A 23,645-nucleotide genomic window follows, 5' to 3' on the forward strand; every position below is an offset into this window, starting at 1 on the left:
TGACATTCCATGGCCGCAAGCCAGTGAATGATGAGATCTCGGAGTGAGTGGTGTATATTGTTACATAGGCCTGTTCCAGACCTTCTTGCTATATATTATCCTGTAGCATATAAGACCATTTCGTAGTGAGTGTTTAGAGGACCCCCTTCAGCTCTTTACTCCACCCCCTCAACCGTCATGACTGAGTTTGCCAGTATTTTGTAGAGGCTGAAATAGCAACAGTCTCCTCTGCTCTGTCCAAATAATTCACTAATGAGTGCTTGACTTCAGGGAGTCTGTGGGGGGTCGCACTTATTTGAACCACATGTTTTTCTAGCTGGCCAGGCAAAGGACCTAAAGCCAAATTAAAGATAAATTGTGAAAAAAAAACCTCTCCAGTTCCATCTTCCACCCATTTGTCTTATTTCTGTTCATCTTGCGTGTGCTTGCTTTAGACATTTGGTTTAACTGTGAGCCAGCAGTTTATCACTGATAGTCTCTTTGTCACGAACTGTAGTGATTGCTCACATTGTACCGCAGCATTACAAAGTCTTGCCTCCGTGTCCCAGTGAAAGCCCCCTGTGATCAGAATAGCCATCAGCCGGTGTGTAAACCAACATCCCTAAATGACACACTGCATGTTCACCAAAGTTATTTGTGGTGCAGCAGAACTAGAAGTTGGAAACTTAGAGTAACTGGAAAAAGGAACGTGATGCATACCTGCCTAAATATTCTGCTGCTGCTTTACCTTTCCCCATAAAAATTCTTCTATGTTTTTTTTTCCTCCTGTGTTTTTTGGACTTGTAGCAGGGTGGTTAAGGTGGGGAATGGAGGAGGGTATAGAAAGCATTTGTGTTTATATTTTGCTGAGCGTTTGCTTACATTTCTTACAGGGCTGTTTTAAGTATAAAATAAAGTTGTTATCTTCAGTGTCTACAACAAAGTCCTGGTGAGCAGATATGATTTTATAACAACCTGTATCCACATGAACAAAATATTAGTTTTTTACTTAAGTTTCTTAAATTCTTTTCTATGCACATTTTACACAAATATGAAGTCAATCAAAAGGTAAAGCTAGCTGAATTTAAGGTTATCTAATTCCAACAAATAACAACCCTAAATAGTAGTTGTTATTTTCTGTGCTTGATTATGCTAAAATACATGTTTTGCTTGTGTATTTGATAAAACAAAGATTTTTATAGCGGTGTTTTAGTTGTGTCTGTTTATATTTTTGACCTTTTTTGCAATGAAAATTGAAAGAAATTATTAATTCTTCCCAAAAAGAAACACTTGGTCATAAAAATGGCAATTGAAAACAGTACAAATGGAAAACTTCTTTTAATTGGTTGTTTCAGATCCATCCAATAGACTCTGCCATCCCTCAACATTCCATCCCTTTTTATTTAAGCACTATAACTTTTCTTTTTAAAGGAAGTTTTTGGTTTTATATCATATTTGCTGGTAGAACAGACTATGAGAACATTTTTTCCAATCAAACAGGCAGTTTTGACTCATGAACTAATACAGTAAGGATAGCTTTTGGCCAGCGAAACCACTGTCTCCATACCTGAGTGTAAGCCCACACACAGCCTGAACGGAATCAGTTCTTTACGGTCGAAATGTGAACCAGACTATGGGAGGTTGTTTTTAATGGCTCATGCCCACTGGCCCCCTCCTGATCGACTGGCACCACAGCCTTGTAAAAGTAAATTTAGAAAATGACTAAACAGATAATTAGAATAAATAAAAACAAATTGCAATGGGAAGTGAAACCGGCCCAGATTCCTTGAAAATGAGATAAGAAAGGAGAGCGATCTTGCAGTATGAACTCAGCTTTGGGCAAGAGGCTGCCGTTACATCAGTGGATATTATGATAATTGACCACTTTGTATTTCCTACTCCTTTTAAATTTTCCTTTGGTTTCTCCTATGTCTCTGTCATCACTCTGGATTTTCCTTTCCACTGTCCTCGCATGTTCATCCCAATTCTCTTCAAATAAAACTCCATTCCCCATTCACATCTAATTTTGACATCATTCCCTCATTTATATGCTTTCCGTATATCCTCCTCTCTGTCTCTTTTTCTCATTTTGAGCAGCATGAGTGTTTGATGTGTGCTGGGCACAAGAACAAGGGATAGGATACACACCCCAAACAGGAAATGAGAAATTCAAGCAAATAGACCCATGTCTGTGCGCCTCAGAGAGAAAGGCAGAAACTTGCAGAGAGGAATGCAGATAGATAGAGCAGAGCAGACGGTGGAGGATGTGAAAGAGACACACTGCATCAAGAGGCTGTAAATGTTCAAGTTGAAAAGGTTACTGTATGTGGGTTCAAGGAGACAGAGCAGAGGAACCTCTTGAGTCTTATATTTATAGACAATGACCACCCATGATGCATCCCTTCATCGTCCTGTGACATCAGATATCCCCCTGAACCCATCAAGAGTGATAGTCACCTCACTTTTCTCAGTGATGCCTTTTCAATGCTCAGTCCAGCCTGTGAAGGACACCAACAGCTCAGAGTCAGACAAAGCAGTATTTGTTTGCCCATTCCACCTGGAGGGAACACCATCTTTGTGGCAGCTTCTGTATTGCATCCGCATCCTACAGCTGTACCACTGCGCGAGACGGCAGCTGTCTCGCGGTTGAGCTTATAAAACAAGTAAGAACCCTGGGATTATCTATCAAAGCGACAGTGGCACATAAGCGGAGCAGTTGTGTGACCCGCTCCAGTCTTTTCATCTGACTGTGTGGTTGTTGTTTTCACGCTAGTTAACGGGAGCGACGACATGTTGTGGCGGCTAGTTTATTTAACATCGCAGGCTGTGCTCCTACTGTTTATGAGCAATGAACGATCGAGCACAGCACATATGGTCAACGTTTCCCACAGAAAGGAACCCGCATCATAAGTGACTCAGGATGTCTGGATACACACACTCTGACCATTAGATGACTGTGGGACTTAAAAGGGAAGGAAGACTTCAATAGGGCTTCGCAAACAAGGTGGAAAGAGAGATGGGCTGCTGAGAAAATCCACCCCGGCCTCTTCTGAATTGTCTCAAATAGCGTGAATAGATGGGAACTGATGTGGTGAGACAGCAATAACAAACAAGGAAACCAGCAGACAGACAGCCATGATACAAATATTCAAGACAAACCATAAATAATTCTGTCAGTAGATCGACATTACTTTCCCAGCCATTGCATAATAGTATACACACACACACACACACACACACACACACACACACACACACACACACACACACACACACACACACACACACACACACACACACACACACACACACACACACTTGAACACAGATGTTTTTAAGCCACTAATGAGACACTAAAACTCTGTCATGTCAATACCAGCTGTGAAGTGCAAATACAGACTAAAACCCTGCGCAGTGTCTGAAAATATCCAGTCACACATAGGCAGGCCATCCAGGATGTTGTGGGGGAGAGTTTCCTCTTCCTGTTGCTCTTACTGTTGGACTTTCCTGTCAGTTAGCATTGACTACTGACAGACCTTTGGGTGCCTTCCAGACTCATCCCCGAGCCTTTTTTTTTTTTTATCTCGAGGGAGTATGATTCCTTACTGTAAGGCATTAGTTCACATCCTGTACTCTTGGGTGGCCAGGCAGGGGAGGCAGCATTGGATTAAGGTGCACTTTACACCACATGGCCATTTTCTTTGCACCTTTTTGCAGTTCAGAGACCAGCGGGTATATCCAAAAGAAACAAGGACCACACTTGATGGCACACTCACACATGTTCATCAGGTGGTGTGCACCAAAAATCAACCACAGATACCATTTTCCAATCGCTCACTGGACCTCAGTCAAATGCGTCAGACTTTAATAACTCCCTCTTTATCATCTTGTGGCTGATCAGTCTCAATTATTTTTGCCAAAGATTGCTCAGATGTTACAAGGAAAGGCATGTTGTGTGTGAAGATCTAAGCCATCCCAGTATACTGAGGGTTAGCCTTTATGATTCAGCAGAGCCAGAGGGCCGGACTGTAGTGCTGATGCTAAGGTAGACTGGATTGAATTAGTGCCTACTTTCAGGATCTGGGTTCTGTTATACCTGCCCAGCACTGTTCCTTTTTTGTCAGTGTGTGTTGAGCACATGTGTTTGTAAGTGTACAGTATATGTGAGTGTGTAAGCTAACGCTGTTGTCAAGTCTAATTTATTTGCCTGCTGCCTTAAAGTGGAGGAAGCAGGAGGGTGTACGCTTGGAAGAAAAGACCACCACCATAACTGAGGCATACAGAAAATGAGTGTGATTCAAAGCAGTGGCTAAGGAAGTATGTAGATGCTTTTATTAAATGAAAGCAGTAAAAACCGCGCTCCATTACAACTGCAAATCTGGCTTTCACAATGTTGCTTTGTGATTTTAAAGCGAACCTTTTGCTAGCAGAAATTAAACTACATTTTGAAGTAGCTGGCAAAATGTAGCCGTTTGAAACTGCTGCATATGTTTGTTCTAAAAAACTTATATTACTTTCAAAATTTACATTGTATATATTGTATATAGTGTGATATTTTACACACATATTTTTTAAGTTATTTTTGACCAGTCCGATGGCAAGCAAATGCACCAAAATTTCATTCAAATGTGCACCAACTAGTGTATGTTATGAGTGACAATAAAGTGTCTATTCTATCCTATTCTATTCACGTAATATAAATTGCTGCATTAAAGGACTATGCTACTGTCTGTGTTGTAGTAGAGTAGATGTTGAACAAAGAATTTTCAAGTGCAAAATACTCAAGTGTACTCAGTGTGCAAATTGTGTAATAGTTAAGAGCATGAAAAAACATAATGAAACAGAGAAGAACAGTAACATTTAAAAAGGTACTGTCTTGCCTTTCTTTGCCTTTTCTTTTCCTCTTAGTACAGATATGACAAATGTCTCTTGTGTATGCTGCTCTCTGTATAGGTATGAGTTCACATAAAAGCATGAGCACATGTGCATATATACATATGCTGTGTCTTAGCATGGTTAAAGGGTGTATAATATTGCGTGTGAGTGTGCATTTAATGTGAGGGGAATGAGGAAGGACTGCATAATCCGTATGTATAATTTCACCCTGCTGCCTGCTTTCAAAGTGCCCCGATCACAGGAAATGGGTGTAAAGGAATGACTCAGCTAGCTTTGACCTCCACCTCCCCCCCAACTCCCTAACACCCCCACCCTCTTCTTTAGAGCGGCTTTAATTAGAAAAGCAACTCATTTGTTTTTCTTTGTCTCAACACCCGGCCTTCCCCTCGCTCTTTCTTGCTGCCTTTTAAAATGAGCGCATCCCAAGTTTGGTGATGACTCACAGCTTTCTCCTCCACCCATCGCTCTCATACACTCTCCCTCTCTCAGTGTAATTCAATTGGCCTAGATTCTGCCTTGGGTTCGACGATGTGAAAACAGCTGTCACACAGATGTATGCCCTTATCATACCTGCTCAGGTGCGTCTCATCCGCAGAATGCTTAGAACATATCAAATGCGCTGTCTAACTTTGATAGCATCCATGCTGAAACGTTTATGTATCCACCAAGGTTCTGTTGCTCAAGGCTAACACACAAACACACACTCATTCGCGCACCCGTTCACATACACGTACACAAACACTCACATGCTGCTTCAAAGGATGGCGTGTCATAAACAGAGGGACTGGGAAGGAGGAATGTGTTGTTCATTGGGGAATTCAGAGCTGGTGGGGAGAGAAAGGAGGGGTGGGGGTACGCTGACCTCATGTCCCTCGGAGTGGAGGCAATGGAGCAACAGCTTGTCGAGTCCTTTCTCTGCTGTCATAACCCTTGTGCGCCCATCAAGACAGCTGAGAGCTCCACAGACACAGGAGGCCGCAGATCATGGCTTTAATAATGTGAAACAGATCCTGTACCAGGCTACCCCCCAAAAAAAGAATCTCACACCTCTCCAACCTCCCATTTGTCCAATAAGAAGAATCAGGTTACCTTGTGATACAGGCAGTATGTCTTTAAGTATGTGTGTGTGCACATTCACAGAGTGGGAAGATGATATTTCTTTGTGTCCACTGTGTCGGTTTAACGCCGGTGTTTGATTTGTGACTTCAGTCGCACCTCACTGAATGGGAGTCAGCAGCAGTTTTACTATGTGTGTGCATCCGTGTCTCTGACTCAAAGTGTGTGACTGGACGAAGGAGGTAGCAGGGTGAGTAATAGAGTGTGACTGAAGTCTAGTTTTCTCCCACTGGTGAGGGTCACAATCTCAGGTCAGCCCAACACACCGAGGGGCCGACGGAGAGATGATATCCTACCCTCTCTCCCAGCATGGCTCTGCTCCGCCTGATCCTGTAGCTACATGGCTGCATGTGTTCAGATTTATTCATTTTTCACCGCATTGTATGTCATTTTGTAGTGGATGAATATGACATTTACACTTTACACTGAATCACACGTTTAATATTTGTGGAAAATAATCGGTGTGCTTATCAGATATTCTGCTGATTCATTTCTTGATGAATCATTTAATTATGAAATCTTTAAAATTACAGGGAATCCCATCTTTTCACAGTCACAGTGCACTAAAGCTCAGTTTTGTTCAATCAGAAGTTACTAATCCTAATATATTTAGTCTTTTCTCAAATAAGAAGTGGAATTATCAAAACAGTACTTTGTATATACACTAACAGTCAAAAATTTGGACACACCTTCTCATTCAATGCCTTTTATTTATTTGTATTATTTCCTACATTGTAGCTTAATACCGAAGATTAACACTTTTTTGTTTACAACATAATTCCATGTTGTATTCTTTTATAGTTTTGATGTCTTGTGATGTATAAAATAATTAAATAAAAATAACATTGAATGAGAAGGTGTGCCCAATTTTTTGACTGGTAGTGCATACACTGAGCAGCTGTTTAATGAACCCATTAACCTTTTTGGCTTGTGTGAAAGGGGTCACTCAGAGTGGCAAGCCCATTAAAAAAGTTCATGAAATCTGTAGCCATCAAAACCAGCAGCCAGCAAGTAGGTGTTTTCAGCAGACTAAAATGAATGTTCCACATATGCAACCTGACCAGGAGCAAAAGTCAAACGTCTTGCTGAACAGTGGAATATTTTTCAAAGCAGTTGGTAGAATACAATAGAGAGCTAACAGAGGAGTGGCTGTTAGACTTCTGAAAATATATCAGATCCATCTGGTTGTCAGCTTGTTTCAGAATTTTCTGTCGCCAAGTGACCAAAACAAAAACAGCTGATGTACAGTTAAAGTTGCTGTTGCTGTGTCCAAATTTTCAAGCCAGTGCAATAATAGATAAGCATTTAGTTTTTTCCACTGATATTTTCCATTAAAAGTCACTGACTTACAGATGCTAGTGTAATAGATGCTAAGTAGAACCTCAGGGGAATTACAAGACCCTCAAACATCATCTTCCACTGGATCACCTCCCGTTTTGCTGTCACTATCACTCACTGGGGTACAATCCTGAGTTAAGGGTTGTGAGATTAAATTGCTATTTGGGGGCTGCCTCTCCTCTGGGTGCAGATCCTACAAGGACAATGTTGTCTTTTCAGAGCCCAGAGCCAGATATTTTCTTCTGTTTATTACCCAGGGAGATGGTAGCTGTTTATAGGGGCAGATCTGTCCCCTTGTGTCCAGGGACTTGCACAGAAAAAGAGAGAGAGAGAGAGTGAGAGACTCTGAGAAGGAAGGAAATGGAGGGGCGGTACCGTGAGAAGGAGCCAGTCCAGAGATGTAATTGGTACCTTTCCTTTTTAGAAAACATTTCTTACTTACCGAGGTCCAGCAAATGAGTCAGGGCACAGCATGCTTTATAACCACACTCAGACACTCTCACAAAGGGTATCATACTTTCCTTTGTAGTTTTCACTTTGAAGAGGGTTTCTGAGTTTCTACTCCATCTTTGATCCTCTGTGTATCAAGCTATGATGTTAGCTACTGGTTATTTGCATGACAAAAGACCTCGGCCGCCATCTGGTAAAGAGGAAATGAGCAATTTTCCTTTTGCTAATGTGCTGGTTTTCCCCAGTTCGTTTCGCTATATGTAGACATAGACTAAATTCCTCGCAAGCAAATGTGTGTGGTATTTTATTCTGTCTGCCCCTCATTCGTTCGTCTGTTTTCTTCCCCTATCACTGGCTTTGTTTAGCTCAGGTGTAAACTCAGAATTGCCGGGGAATCTTCAAAGAGCTGACAAGGGTTAACAAAAAGATTAGAGAGGGAAAGAGGAGACGAAGCAAGAGATATGGTCGGCTGACTAAGGCTGTGATAAGCATCTTTGCTCAAACTGCAGGTGTGAAGGAGAGAAATGGCGGTAAAGGCAAGACAGGTGGAGTGGAGAGAATCTGTCAACTCACCTCTAACATTCTGCATGACACTTGACATGTCAGTACTCATGATCCATACACCGTAGTAAGCTTCTGAGGAAGTTTTTTTTTTAATGTTTTTATGCACACGTGGATATTTTAATAGCATGGGGGCATAAAATGCAGTAGTGGAAGAGTGAGGTTACAGGGAGAAGAGATCAAGAAGGTGGAGGATTTTAAGTACTTAGGTTCAACAGTCCAGAGCAATGGAGAGTGAGGAAAAGAGGTGAAGAAGCGTGTACAGGCAGGCTGGAACGGCTGGAGAAAAGTGTCAGGTGTGATGTGTGATAGAAGAGTTTCAACTAAAATGAAAGGAAAGGTTTACAAAACTGTGGTGAGACCAGCCATGTTGTTTGGTCTGGAGACAGTGTCCCTGGGGAAAAGACAGGAGGCAGAGCTGGAGGTAGGAGAACTGAAGATGCTGAGGTTCTCTTTGGGAGTGACCAGGATGGAAAGGATCAGGAATGAGTACATCAGAGGGACAGCACATGTTAGAGGCTTTGGAGATAAAGTCAGAGAGGCCAGACTGAGATGGTTCAGACATGTCCAGAGGAGAGAGAGTGAATATATTGGTAGAAGGATGCTGAGTTTCCCACTGCCAGGCAGAAGGCCTAGAGGAAGACCAAAGAGGTGGTTTATGGATGTGGTTAAAGAGGACATGAAGGTAGTTGGTGTGAAAGAAGAGGATGCAGAAGACAGGGTTAGATGGAGGCAATTGATTCCCTGTGGCGACCCCTGAAGGGAAAAGCCGAAAGGAAAAGAAGAAGAAGAAGAAGAAGTAATCTAGGTAAATTAGAATACGAGCTATTCTAAATCCTGTCAGTAAAGTCAAACAAGAAAGACTCACTTTGAGAGACTCTACTATTTAATACGATTATAATATTGCTTCCCTAAATAAAGAAAGGTCACATTTTAAAGTCGGGATGGATAAAAGTTAAGGATGTAAGATGCAGTAGTTGCCCATTGTTACTGTTAAGAAGATCTCTATAAATAAAACAACCATATTTCAATTATTACAGTTGTTAACTGATATGAATCTGAAGTCTGCCATCAAAATCAAATTAAAAAGATTTAGACAACACTACAAAACAGTTTTAACCGGGAGTTGAAAGGCATGTTTGTTGATCTGTGTGTGTTTGTGTGTGTATGCACGCAGATTCAGCACCTGGAGCAACAATGGATTTGAGCAGCTGTGTGTTTGTGAAGCCGAGCTGAGCAGCAGCAGGACATCAGGGTCTGTTATTACGGTCGTAGTCAGCTCCGCCTGAGTCCACAGGAATTACACCAGGCCGCTTTTCTGCTCCACTTTTAATGACCAGTTGTGGCGAGAGATCGGTGGACATATAATTGCAAATGTCATAGATATTGTAATAAGACAGAACCCAAAATATCATTTCAAGACCAGCGCTGTGACAAATCAGATTTTGTTGAGCACGATCAGTTTCCATTGAGAAGTCATAAAAGTGCCACACAGAGAAAATGTTTCAAGCATCATTACATGAACGGAGCCTTTCATTTTTTTGCACATGAAAGAAGATGAAACATAGCATATGGATGCAATTAAAGGAGCAATTATGTTGGAACTCATGAAGAGCAACAACAGAGCAATTTTCTGGTTACTCATGCAGTCATATAAATCCGGCACGTGGATTGTGTTATTGGTAAAAGAACACCTGCTTGACCTCGAAGTGCTGCAGGCATCTCTTTTCTCTTGCGTAACCTTCACACAGTGTGTGAACGCAAGTGCCGCCATCATTTCTCTTTGGACGGGGCATTTTCTAGGATGTACTTTAGTCTCTGGCAGGAGGTGTCAGCAGTTTGCTTCAGTCCCATAAAAAGTCCTGGGGGCCTGAGAGGAAGCAGCTGCTGAGAAATGAACATCGGTTAGAAGTAGGCCTACCTGAGTTCAACTTCCCTCTGGGACTGTTCCATTAACACCCTGAAAGATTTATGAGCCTCTTGACATTCACAGCCTTTGTTTGGTTATTACAGCGAAAGTTAAAGAAAAAAACTGGGTGAAGGTGCGCGCATTTTAGTCTATTTTTAATGATCTTGTCTCCCCTGACAAAACTCATGTTGTCCTTGTTTAAGTTCGATAATGATCCTTTTTTGTTGGAGAAAAAGTCTTTTAACAGTCCAATTACATTTCCCCTGTCAAGATAACACAGTACATATTGTGCTTTGGCACCATTAACAAAAAAGGCCTGGCAACAGTTCACTCAAATCATTTTGAGAGGTGAGACCAAAAAGGATTCAATTATGGTGATCATGTTTCAAGATGCTTTGTCTTTTTCCATCGAAGAGCACTTTCCAAACAGGCCCTCTGTGTGCTCTTTTTGTCGTGCTTTCGGGGGTAACATGACCAGCTTTGGAACATGATAGTGCAGATCACTGTCACCTTGTTAGCAGCACAAGCATACCCCACACCAGTCACTAGCACAAAGCTTATGTAAAGCATTTGATGTTGGTGTGCTTGAGTGGTGACTGTGTGTCAGTGGGTTCAGTGTTTTCATGCGTATGTGTACAGTATGTGTGTTTAATTTTCCATGTAGTCACTGCCCTTAAGTCTGGGACTTACCAACGGGTCTGGACCTGCTCTCCTCATTCCCAATTCAGCCTCGTGGGCTGACAGTAATCCCTTGAGTACAGAGGGAGAGGGGTGGGGCTGGCAGTGTGGGGGTGGGGTGGACAAGGTGCACAGAGATAGTAAAAATGTTGGTAAGGCATGCATCCCTTCAGGTAAAGGTAGTGCTAAGAGTCGGGGTCTGAATCCGGGAATTCTGATGTTGACTTTGCCGTCAGCTCATCTCAGCTCAGTAGGACCCGCTGCCCTTCCTCAATCTATCCATGGTTCTGCAGAGTCAACAGGCATCCAGTGGTTGTCCAGAAATAGTCCACATGCACCTGGCATACGCCACACTTTTCCACTGGTAGATCTGGCTCCTGACATTGGAGAGTAATTGTATAAGTGCACAACCTGGTTTAATAAATCTTGCTACAAGAAGTGTCATGTGCATTTGAACTACAATTTATCTCCATCTGCTAGGAATTAGACAAAATAAATTTTAGAAGAAAAGCAGTCCTATACTGAAAAGGTGTAGGAGAAAAAGGAGGTGTGTGGGGGTTGCATCCATGTATATCAGAGTTCAACAGCAAGCTACTTTCAGCTTCCAACTGAAGTCACAGTTTGATATAAGGTTGCATTTTCAGCCAGCCATACTCATAACATGTTATTTACCATACATAGACCAAAGCGTGTCTAAACTAACTAACCAAAAAAGACCTTTCAATTATGTTTTATGTGATGAACAAGGCAAAACTGCATGTCTAAACGGTGGTGGCATTGATGTCCACATCACACTGGGTGTGTTTCACTTTATGCACCATAAAATGTTCTCGTAATTAAAACACAAATACACATGCATGCACTGACAAGTGAATTGCACACATACACACCTACATAAACTAGCTCATCTTCTAAGTGGAAACATCTCATGTGGTTTTATTTTGTTCACAAAATCTTCCACTCTGATGTGATAATTTAACATGTTTATTTCCTTTTTAAATATTTACAAAGACAAATTTCAAATAATAAGTGCTCTATAAAAATATGAAAAGCTGAAAAAATGTGTTGGTTTTATTCCTATAGCAAATCATAGAAGCTGAATAAAGTTCTTGAGTTATGAAAGAAGTATCACATTTCCAACGAAAGTAAAAACTTCCTCCTGAAACATCATGAAATTAAAGGCAATAATTTACCATGGTGATTAAAACAAAAAACAAAAAAAAAAGTCTGACTGGCTTCCCTAAAACCAACACCACAACCACATCCCCTGACCCTCACCATATAAAGACAACATTCTGGCAGTAAATCCTCAGAGGGAGAAAACACGGTGTCATCACTCCAACCACTGATATTACACTTGGCATTGACAGACAAGGAAGCTTCAGGACAATTTGACATTCTATTATGAACATGAACATACTGACAAAAAATGCATTGTAAAAAGAACATGGACTGAGAAAACAACAAGCAAGTAAAAGTGATGGACGGTTCCTGTGAATTAAATGGTTGTCTGGCAAGTCCAGCCTTTCAGTCACGGGGAGTTTCCCCAGGTTGGACGATCTCTGTGGTTTTTTCTGTCCTTTACAACGCAGCTCTTTTCAAAAAACACCTGTAGTGTTATCTTCCAGGAAAACCCCAACAACAACAGTTTTCCACCTGGGATTTAGCACCTTTTATTATAACTGCTTTTGGAAACTGATGTGGGAAATGGAAATGTCCGAGGCAATCAACTGTAAAAACAAAAATTCCTCCATCAAGGTGATTTTGGTCCTTGTGTGCTTTTATTTGTCCAACTTTTTTGTATTATAACATATCATTTAAATCCTTTTTAATGTCACACATTTTTTTGTGTGTGTGTCACTTCTTAAAAGATCTGTCCATCCAGCAAATAAATTAAGTCATCTAAAGACAGAAATGTTTGCAAGGAAAAAGTATATACATAAAAAACACGTCATCTATAACATCTATATAAAGAAGTCCATGATTTCATGTGTCCACTGTGATAATGGCAGAGCTTGCAGGAGAAAAGATGGGGATCCTGATGGCTTTAGGTACTTTGATCCCCTCGTCCACATTATCTCTTTTTCTTTATCTCTGTCCCATGATCTTCTCTGCAGTCTCATGCATAACCTGCATGTTTTGAGAGGACGCACAGCCACGGTGAGTCTTTAGCTACACTTGCAGGACTTCACAATCATATTGGACAGCTGCTCCACCTGAAAGTAAAAATTAAGGGTACATCATCTCTGCTGCTTTCACATGAAGTGTTCAGTCAACATTTCACCTCAGAATGGCTGCGGTATAGATACCTTGTGTTGCCTGCCCACGTAGTAGAGGATTGGCAGTGGGTCTAGTGCCTGGGGAACACAGCAGGGCTGGGCAGACGCTCCTGGGTTGTGATGCTTATACAGAGCCAAGATCTGTTAGCAATAACATGAGGGAAATACCAGAAAACTCAGATCAGTATGTCATCACCAACAAGACATGTGCCAGAGCAACTGCAGTGGACAAACTTGCTGAAGATTTTACAAGAGTGCTTTTGTTTAAAACCCAGAAATGCTTCTTAAACACATTTTCACTTAGTTCATTATTAAACATGTTCGTAAATTCTACAGGTTCTTATTGATCATTAAATCATACTCAGCGTTTACTTATATTACTGAAAACAATGACTGTTGCCTGGTTAAGTGCCATTTCAAACATTCAGCTGTGAAAAGACCCAAGACGAATGCAGTTTGCAAAAGAATTTCACCTTTTCAGCCCTCACTGACACAACATGTTAGTTGTGTGTGACTTCAGTTCACGAGGAGGGGAAGGCACACTGGTGCTTTGTGCTAAATGCTGTCAGTGCTAATGAGGCCAGAAAAAGTTCTGCTGAGGCTGATGGGAATGTCATTTTTTGCAGGTATTTGCTTATAAATCTAAATGTGAGATAAATGAAATGGTTGACCTGATGGTTATGAACTTATGACATGTCATCCTTACTGGGATATAAATGTGATTACTAAATTTTATGGTAGTTCGTCTGATGCTTCGTGAGATGTTTCAGTGTGGAGCAGCATGCTGGACCAATTTACCAGCTGACTGACATTGCCATCCCTAGCACCACCATCATTAGTGTGTAAAAATATAATTTTGTCATCAGCCAAATTGCTGTTTTATTTGAATCAAGCCTGCAAGCAATGATTACTGTCTTTATCAACTAATATGTAGCATATCAACATAACATTGCCATCTATTGTTTCTCTTCAATTGATTGTTTAGTCTGTAATGTCAGAAGGTCATAGATACTGTCTTCCAATTGCATTCCAACAGCATCACAATTTCACTATTAAGACGCTGAAGCCTAATTAATTATCATTTCAAGATCAATTCTAAGCTTCCTAATTAGACCTGACTCTCATACATCGCAGATCTCACCACTTGATGTAATCTATACTATTGTGTAATTCTAAATCATCAATTTGAGTAAAAACCATGGTGTGAGAAAGGCTGAAGTCTGAACTGCCCAGCCACTCCATCTTATTCCACCATGTAATTAGATGTGGATTGAAGACTGTACCTGAGAATATTTATTTTCAGCATTCCAGATGTAGGTGCAAGACCCCATACAGTAGTTGGCATGGTAGCCCGTTGGCTTATGTATCCACTTCCAGCCCAGATCTTTCCTGAAGTCGATGTACAAGCTCCGCACACAGCAGGTCTCTGTTTGGCTGCATAGGAGACAGCAGGGAGATAGTACATTTATTTTTTGGGCACAGATGCTATCGAAACTATGGATAGTTTATACAAAATAAAAGGTCAATGTAAAAACGCATGTGTCCCATCAGCATCCAAACGTCATATTTGAGAAGTCTTTCCTAACCCAAACAATAAAGTATAAACTTTGACCTTTAAGTGCTGAGCCAATTATCCAGTGTGGCTGTGACTCACAGGGAAATGTGTGTTGATGGTTTGAACCCCAGCTATTCCTGTCCACACATCGAGCACAATATTACACTCCAGTTTCAGCCAGTGGCCAGGCCATGCGCCTTGCATGGCGGTTGTGCCTTGCGTCAGTGTGTGGGTGACTGAATGAGAGGCACACTGTAAAGCGCCCCATCCTGCTTGGTTGTAAAGTGCCATATAAATGAAGCTCATTTACAATACAGCTATTAAAAAGGCCACGGGGTTATATGGTGGTTTACCAGGAACAGTTGATGTTTTTGTTTCACCTGCCACTGCATTTTAAAGTTGCCAATGGGGCACGTTGTCAAATGTCAGTGCAACACAGCAGAGTAATGTGGTAGGTGAAGAACTGCTTACGCTGTGCAGGTATCCCTTGTCTCTGTGGAGCGTCTCTTGCGTGAGCTGGAGTGACTGGCGGTGTTTTGAGGGATGGACATGGTCAAGATGTACGGTGGTTGTTTTGTCAACTGTGCTATAGGTCCTTTATCTCCCCGGTTGGCCCCAATCCCAGAGATGTCAAATTTGAAGCCAGTACCTGCCTGGCCACATTCACAGTACACCCGAAGCTCGAAACTCTGCTCATCCTCTAGTAAGACAGAAATATATTGACATTGATGACTTAATTGGTTACTTTTCTAATGAAGGTAAACATCATCTGGAATATGTTGAACAAATGGATGGACTTTGTACAAGTATTAAACCAATAGATCTAAAAATAGATATCTCACCGGTCCCTTTGAGCCAGTCCCGCACGGGTTCAGTGACATCAAAGGACATCCATTTGTCTCTCAAATCGTTAGTGATGAAGCGGGAAGCATGGTAGCGGGTTGAGTTTCCCTTAGCATAGTACAGCTCCACTCGCTGCTCCACATCAACCCTGGTTTTCGTGGTGAGCATCCGTAACTCTGCAGTGGTCAGCAGGCGGTAATCCCCCACACTCTCCCGTATCTCCGTGATGTTGAAGACCATTGGGATGATTGTGGAGCTCTGAGGAGTCCCCGTGTCAGTTTTCCCTGTGTGATTTAAAAACGGGCAATTGCTTATTTGTCGAGGTCAAAAAAGTTCATTAAAGGCATGTTAGAGAAACTCAAGGGAAACAGAAATGTTGCATAAGTTGGTTTGTTTTTTGATATATAATGCCCAAATAATTTCTAATCTTGTGAGACACAGCCTTTCAAACCAACCTTATCCATAAAGAACAGAAACCATTTTGAATTGAAATGTTCTTTTTGGTCTGTTTCTAAGAATCATTTGTGATGTGTTTTTAGTTTTTTAGAACATAATATGTGGGACAATATGTGTAATTCTAAATCATCAGTTTGAGTAAAAATCATGGCGTGAGAAAAGGCTGAAATCTGAACTACCCAGGGACTCCATCTTATGAGATCAGGACTGTATGTAAGAAAATATTATATATTAAAATGCTCAGACATGGACCCTCAATTTCCCCATCAAAGGTCAGTTTTAGAGATAGAGGAGAACAGAAGCAGTACTGAAATGTTTTGGTATTAGATGAATCCATTTTGAGGTCTGATGTTTTTCTAATAGTTGCCAGACCACATTTCGAGTTCATCCAGTAAATAATCTTTATCGCAATATTTCTTGGCATGCAAAAGTCTGTTTTGTTTTTTTTAATTTAATGTTAGGTTGCAATGGGACAAGTAGACACAGAAAAGGAACAACTGATGGACTTGATTCACAGAACCAGTTCTTTAAACTTGTGTGACTCAGATTCTCGTAGCTGTAAACTTTCTTTTCCTGCACTTTGGTGAATACGACTTCTGTAATTTACTACATAATATATTACTCAGATAGTAATCATTCTGTTTTCTGCTAATAAACCTAATGAAAAGTTTGCTTTCTTAAATGCTTTTCATAATTCACACACTAATGAAATAAAATCGGTGAGTTCATGGTGTTACTCAATAATCTTAACAGCAGCCAAACATTCATCCAGTCCAGCTGCTGTAAAGTTGACGATAGAGAGCGTTTTGTTCTCTTACATTAATGCTGCCCATATTTGCAACTTTAATTTCTGAGGCTGCACATATCATGACAGCGGGAACATTCCCCCTACAGAGGCTGATAAAAAACAGAGCCAAGCTACTGAGGGCTTTAACACCATAAATCTACCCGTGTTACTTTACACAAGATTCAGTCGGACGGAGGCGTGCAAAGATAAGCACAGAAAGGCAGACGACTGTGAGTGAATCACTATGTAGAAAGAGAGAGTGAGAGGCGGTAAAAGGTGGCGTGTAACGGGGTAAACGCAAAGAAAACAGCAAGGAGAAGAATGCACTCGTATGAATATAACTCACAGTTGTGAGGGGTTGGAAGGGTGTGAGTGGGGGTGTGGAGAAACTGGAGATGTGTATCAATGGAGCGCAAGGTCTGGCCCAGGCCCAAATCCTCCACTCTGCCTCAGCCTGCCAAAGCCAGGGTTCTCTGCTTTCAAGTCCGGGAATTACTCTTTGACAGGAATTGCATCCCAGCCTTGCATACTTGCTCTACATACTCGGTCCAAGCTGTACCAGGATACTTCACGTCACGGCTGCTTGTGTATCATTTACCAGTATCACCATCTGGGTTGTGGCTGAGGTAGTGTTTCACCCCTTGTGCTGAAGCCAAACTGAAACTGAAAAGAGCTGATGTGGAGTGTAACGGGAAATGAGATGACATTTTGCTGGACCCACCCAGAGTACAGTGAAATGTTTGATTATAAGCGCATGAATGGAAACACAGAGCATCACAACAGTGCTCATGTATGTGGACAGCAGTGCAGTGGCAGTGGTGCACCGAGCAACAGCGAGCACGGAAAGTCATCGTCTCCAGCTAAGCTTGAGAAAAGTGAGATAAATGTGTTAAGGGTTAGAGAAGTGTTTGCGAAACAGGAAATTAAGTCACTTCCCCTAAGAAGCATATTGGCTGCAGTACCATAATTACGGCAAAGCTTTATCCTCACTTCTACTTTCTAATTAACACAGCTTGCATTGTCTCTGGAGGCCTGTCACCGAAGCGCTAATGCGATCAAAATTCAACGTTTTGAGGGAGTGAGGTGTAAAATCTCTTCTTCATGCTTGGTTGGGATAATGCCTTGCTTTTCTAGATAGGGGTAAAGATGGCACCCTAGCCTGTGTACTAACATGGGTGTGGGGGGATTTGTGTGTTGAATCAGGGCCTATCCACAGGTAAGCCAGGGACAGCTGTTGTGACAGGTAGTGAGACAGCTCTGTAATTACCAGTGGGAGGAACCAGATTCCTGCAACTGGCTAAATATCTGCCTCCTTCATATTCGACTCCACCCTCCCACAGCCCACTCATCAATGCCTTGTTTCCCCATCTCACCCTGATTCATACATGCTGTTGGACCAACACTTGGTCCGCTCCCTCTTACAACGGTAGTAGTTTCATTTACTGGGAACTATAATAATTACTACACAGCAGTGAACTGCTTTCACTCCCAAATGGCACACAGTGGCTGGTTTCCAAAGGAGAAAAGAGTTCCCTCTGTAAACGAGCTAAATTACATTTGGACCAACGGCACGCTAACTGGGAGAGGTGAATTTGTGTGGGCTTCAAGGGGAGGGATGTTACTGCTAACTGGCTGAAGGAATTTAGTCTAATCCACCGCACAATTACCATGATGGAGACAAAAACTATTAAGTTCTAAAATGCTCTGCACACAAGTATGTATCCCTGGAGGCTGTTTTGGAGTATCAGGAAAGTGTGAGTCGTCCAATAAAACACAACCACAAATTGAAATGACGAATAGGATTGTTAATTAATGTTGGGGGGGGCTTCCATTAAGATTATTCTGATCACAAACACAGTACTCCATCTTTCATTTTTAAACAAGAAGCTGGATCGTTTCCCTCCCTCCCTTGTTTGTGTGTTGTTTTTTTTATTATTAATGATTGAAAACAGTTCTAATTGGACAAACCACATATCCTCATCCACTTGGCATTCTCCTTTACCCAGTGTGAGAAGGCTGACTCCGTTTTAAGAAACTAAGACAGAAGATTGGTGTTCTCTGGCATTCCAAAGAGGTAGGAAACACATGCTCCCCATGGGCACCGCTTGCACCGGACCTGAGTAAGTCAAGATCTCAGTGGCCATCAGCCTGCCTTCCTTCCTGTCAAGCTGCCCTGTCACAAACACACTGCAAACACAGTGATAATAAGCTCAGGAAACCCAGCAGAGAGAGGAGCGAGAGGGATGGGCAATCTTCTTAAAGAGACATGGAAATGAAATGCAAAAAAGAGATATGATGGAGAACAAGTGGCAGGATAAGCAAGGGAGAACCCAATGCTCAAGTTACAGGAAAACCCCAATCCCTGAGGGACAAAGAGAGAAAAAAAGAGAAAACGAAAGAGAAAATGAGACAGGGTGAAGTTAAAGGACTCTATTTCATGTCTCTTCTCATCTCATTTTTCTATTTCCCATCCTGTTCTTAGATTTTCATCTAAGCAGAACAAAATCATGCCCTTGATTTTGAGAGTTGCTTTGTTCTCCCTTTGGTCTGCACACTCCTGAGCGTGGTCCATCCACTCAAGTCTTTCTTTGAAGTGGTGGATAAAAGGAGGATAGTGTGGATGCTTGCCTGATAGGGTGAGGAGTATAGGCATGTAGAGAACAATGGAGCATAGAAACAAAATCCAAAAAAATATGTTTATCATAATAGTTTGGGAGTCATTGCACAATTACAGCCAAAAACTATTTGGCTGAACAAACATGTGCAGCCTCGCCAAACAAACAGCGCTAATAAAGCAGTAAAAATGCCATGGATATCATGCAAGCAACATGGAGAATCAGACCAGATGCAGCTCACAGCGCTGCTAACTTGTAACGCCTGTGATCTCTGAACTCTTCAAGCTGCCTGAAGATGTTGGGTGGAGATCATAAGGAGTACATGCGTTAAGGGAATTTATGGACAAGATTGCAACTGACACCAGCCATCAGGCAAATACTGATTAGCTTGGGCAACAGCCCCAAGGTTTGACTATACCAGTGACTGCTTTAAGACTTATTCATGCTATAATTTAACACTATGTTAAATTTTGGCTTTGAGAAAAAACATGCATCAAGCCTTCCCACCCCTCAGTGTCCTTCTTGCTTTAGCAAACTCTGAAGAATGACCATTTTTAAATAGGAAAGATCAGTGCTTCTACGGGATATTTGCTTCCATATGTGTGTGTGTGTGTGTCTTGAGAAATGTGCCTCGAGTGCCTGTAAATGTAGGAGCATAAATCACAGTCACGATTACTTGACACTCTTACTGCTACAGTGAAGCCGACAGCAATTGCCCCATTTTTGACAATAGGTTAGGTTTGACAAATATTCATGACATTCATGTAGTGCTGCTTCGAGTTGTCTGGTACTCACCGGTCATCTTGAACTTGTGCAGAACTTTGGCAAAGTACTCCTCCTCCTCCTGCTCAGTGGAGACGTCTGTCTGGACCTCAACCTGCTGCTCCTTTAGCATCTCTTTGGTGCTGTTGTAGAGCGACAGCAGGTTGTTAGGAATGTCATCATCATCTCCAGCCTGATCTGGCTCAGGTGCTTTTGGCAGTCGCAGTTTGCTGAGGATCTGGCTCCTGATGGCCTCGATGCGCTTCTTCTTCACCATCTCCAAGTCCACAGTTTTACACGTAGACATACTGCTTACATTGCCCACCGTGTACACAACCACCAGCATCAAGAATCCCAGTTTCATGGTGACGGTCTGACAGTGCAACCTCTTGTGTGCTCTGGGCCTCAGCAAACTCTTCCTCACCTTTTCTTTCACTACCTGCCTCTAACCGGCGATGTTTAGGGAACAGTGAATCACTCTGTGGAGAGGTGTGACTGACGCAAGGTGTTTACACACGACAGAACAATTACAGCAGTGTGGAGAGTCCTGAAAATTCGGGACTACTCCTGCCACAGCTGTCACTACTGCTGCAAAAACCACCTAACACTTGTGTCTTCTTTGCATAGAGGTGGGCAGAGAGAATCCCAGTGGGCAGACAGACATCGAGTGATGAGCCAGCCTCTGACTCAGCCACACAGGTAACACAATGACGTCCCAGACTATGAAGTGAGTCCAGAGTGAAGCTGTCAAATGTTAAAGGATCCCATCCAAAACACAGACTGTGCCCCCAAGACTCAGAAAGCCTCTGCAGCTCCCATCCAGTCCCAAACAATCAGACAGTCAACAGACGTGGTTCTGTACTCACAGACCAACTTGTCATCGATACGTTTTCAAGCCTCCTCCGGCAATATTAAATTAAATCCCGTCTCATTCAGAGCAGACCAGTATATACTCCTCCACGTGTCAGCTCAGTGCTGTAATGCTCACCAAGCAGTCTCTCATTACATGTCCCCGGAGGCCAGCTGAGTGAATGTGAAAGAGATTGTACAACACTCAGAAAAGTGAAGTCCAACTCACTGTCTGAAACTAACTTTTAATCTGGCACTGCTTCCTGTCCTGTTTGGCCCACAAGGTCTCTTCACAGATCATTCAGAGCTCCTTTGTATGGATTTAGTGACAGATATGCCCTCTGTTAAAGCCTCTAAGGAAGAGAAAATAGCAATGCAATGTCCTGTGCCTAAAGTGAAAAAATGGCCTTCCTTTTTCTCTGTTTTTGAAGTTTGATCAGATGACCTCTGGCTTCCTTTACGGCCCAGATAAAATTCTCGGGGGCTTTGAGTCAGCCCAGAGCTAATCAAATATCCACGGTAAATGGAAGGAAAGTTTAGTGCAGTGCTTTAAAAATTAAAATTTCCTAACTCATTCAACATCAATCACAAACCGGTGCGTGCTGATACAGAAAAAACATTTGACAAACATGTATTGCTCTCTGCTTTGACTACCTCTTTTTACCAACAACAACATGTGATCTGTGTACAGCTGCAGTACACCAGAAATTGCTTTCAACGCCTGCGACTCATGCCTACTTCACAGAAAGAGCAGCTGTCTCTCTATCGGTCCCTTCATTCTCAAACATGATAATATGATAGCGTAAGCTCTCTGTGTACCAAAGTCTGAGATTAAAATAGCTCAAGCAGGTCTGCTATCAGAAGCTTAGAATGTCAGCGTCAATGAAACACTGCCAGATATTAGAGTTTGACACACCTTCTCCTAAAATGAGTGAACCATCCAGACACAGCAGCAGTAACGGCAGCAGTAGCAGAAGTAACAGTCCCTCTTATCTCACGATGAAGTTGGATCGCAGTCTCTGTCCTCTCGTCTCTCTATCCATCCATCGGTACCACCTCATCTACAGCTCCTTCACACCTTCTCCCTTCAAGTCTCCACTGACACAACTCCCTATTCACACCTCTATTTAACTCTGGCTGTCTGTTGTGCGTTCTCCCTCCTGGTGCTTGTCAGAGCTTGCTGGTGACAAAGTGATTTGTGGGAGCTCTGCGCTCAGATAACTTTTCTCTTGCAGTCCCTCGCTCTGCCTCTTTCTCTCTCTCTCTCTCCCTCTAACCCTTCTTTTTTTCTGGTTCCTGTTACTCGTCTAATAGAGCGAGGAGCTCTCCGCCCAGGAAATGAGGGTAACGGCCGCAGTGTAAAACATCTGCTGTTTAACAGAGCTCTGCTGCCTGACTTCTGTCCTCATCAGGAAGCTGAACACACTGAATAACTTTTTGACTTCAGAGGCTCCAGCTCTCTCACACACTCAGGCCTTTCTGCCTCTGAGGCACAGATGACTGACATGTCAACAAGCCCCGCATGGCACAAGTGTCTCACCAACTGACCGCCACATTTACCTGGTGGCTGTGAAGGTGTAATGTCTGCCAGGGCAAAGAGCTGAGCAACTTGGGACGAGCGGGTCTAAAAGTAGAATGGCAAACTTCAAGGGATGGAGAGCCAACAGGGCAGGGTTGTGTGGTGCACTGTCCCAGGTCTGGGTGCTTTTTAGAGGTCGGATTGTGTATTTTCGAAAGGAAGGCTAGACTTAAACAAACCAGTGATGGTTTCAATCTTTTCTGCTCTGTCTGACAGATGATTCAACAGGGAAGTAAAGATAGCATACTGCCATTGTACAGGCTGTAGTTTTGGAGTTTTAAGGATTTGCCCAAATGTGTTTTCAATGGGTGTCTATTGTTAGTTTTAAAGAACAAGCTATTCATCAAACACAGAAAATAAATGGTGACATTTACACAAGGAAGCTCAAGGCGAAAATCCCCTAAAATTCCAACAGCAGACATCATTGACCATTCAAGCAAAGAAGCTGTGAGCTATGTTTGCATGTTAACTGCTCTGTATCTAAGATTACTAATAACGATAAGAGGGAGATAATAAAGCGAGGATGGCTTTCAAATGTCAGTAAGTATCGCTGAAACTGTTGAGCTTTGACAGGCATGCACCGCCACCTAGTGGGCAAAGATTGTTGACAGGAGTGATTTTTTTTTGTGATGGCGAGCAGAAAATATGCAATACAAACACAGTGCCATTAACATAGCAGCATAGACAAAGTAGAAGAGGGTCACAATGGAGATAATTACAAATCTTTTGTCTGTATTAGAGAGTCTGAGAGTTAAAATAACTAGCAAAATTCAAAGAACTAAATCTTGCATACAACCAGAGCTTCTGCTTTGATTAACATTTCTATTTGATTTATTTCAGTCCTAAATGATTGTCTGTGGGATTTCCATCGAACCGTGGGAAACACCAAAAACTCTGAAGGAGGATGCTATCATAAAGACGAAAAACACAAAGTGAGAAAACAAACAAAAAAACCCCCCAACCTAATCATGTCTGAAAATGAGTTGGATAAAG

General features: G+C 42.1%; 1 protein-coding gene across 1 annotated transcript; it reads right to left on the minus strand.

Annotated features, from left to right (window-relative positions):
- Positions 1-11,895: 11,895 nt before the first annotated feature.
- tgfb1a (transforming growth factor, beta 1a) lies at positions 11,896-22,356 on the minus strand. The gene is made up of 6 exons (XM_022204173.2): positions 20,258-22,356; positions 15,604-15,888; positions 15,233-15,461; positions 14,490-14,640; positions 13,237-13,347; positions 11,896-13,143 (listed from the first exon to the last, which is right to left on the minus strand). Exons 1-6 carry the CDS (start codon positions 20,586-20,588, stop codon positions 13,096-13,098), a joined length of 1,155 nt encoding a protein of 384 aa, XP_022059865.1. The 5' UTR covers positions 20,589-22,356; the 3' UTR covers positions 11,896-13,095.
- Positions 22,357-23,645: the final 1,289 nt, after the last annotated feature.

The sequence above is a fragment of the Acanthochromis polyacanthus genome, chromosome 13 (assembly GCF_021347895.1).
Source record: "Acanthochromis polyacanthus isolate Apoly-LR-REF ecotype Palm Island chromosome 13, KAUST_Apoly_ChrSc, whole genome shotgun sequence".
In the NCBI taxonomy this organism is placed as follows: Eukaryota; Metazoa; Chordata; class Actinopteri; family Pomacentridae; genus Acanthochromis; species Acanthochromis polyacanthus.

Bases quoted from the DNA above. Each gene is read 5' to 3' on its own strand.
- tgfb1a (XM_022204173.2), bottom strand. From the start codon at position 20,588: ATGAAACTGGGATTCTTGATGCTGGTGGTTGTGTACACGGTGGGCAAT. The intron at 15,889-20,257 runs GTGAGTACCAGA...TAAATCACACAG, and splicing joins GCACAAGTTCAAGATGACCG to GGAAAACTGACACGGGGACT. The intron at 15,462-15,603 runs GTGAGATATCTA...CTGTCTTACTAG, and splicing joins GGACTGGCTCAAAGGGACCG to AGGATGAGCAGAGTTTCGAG.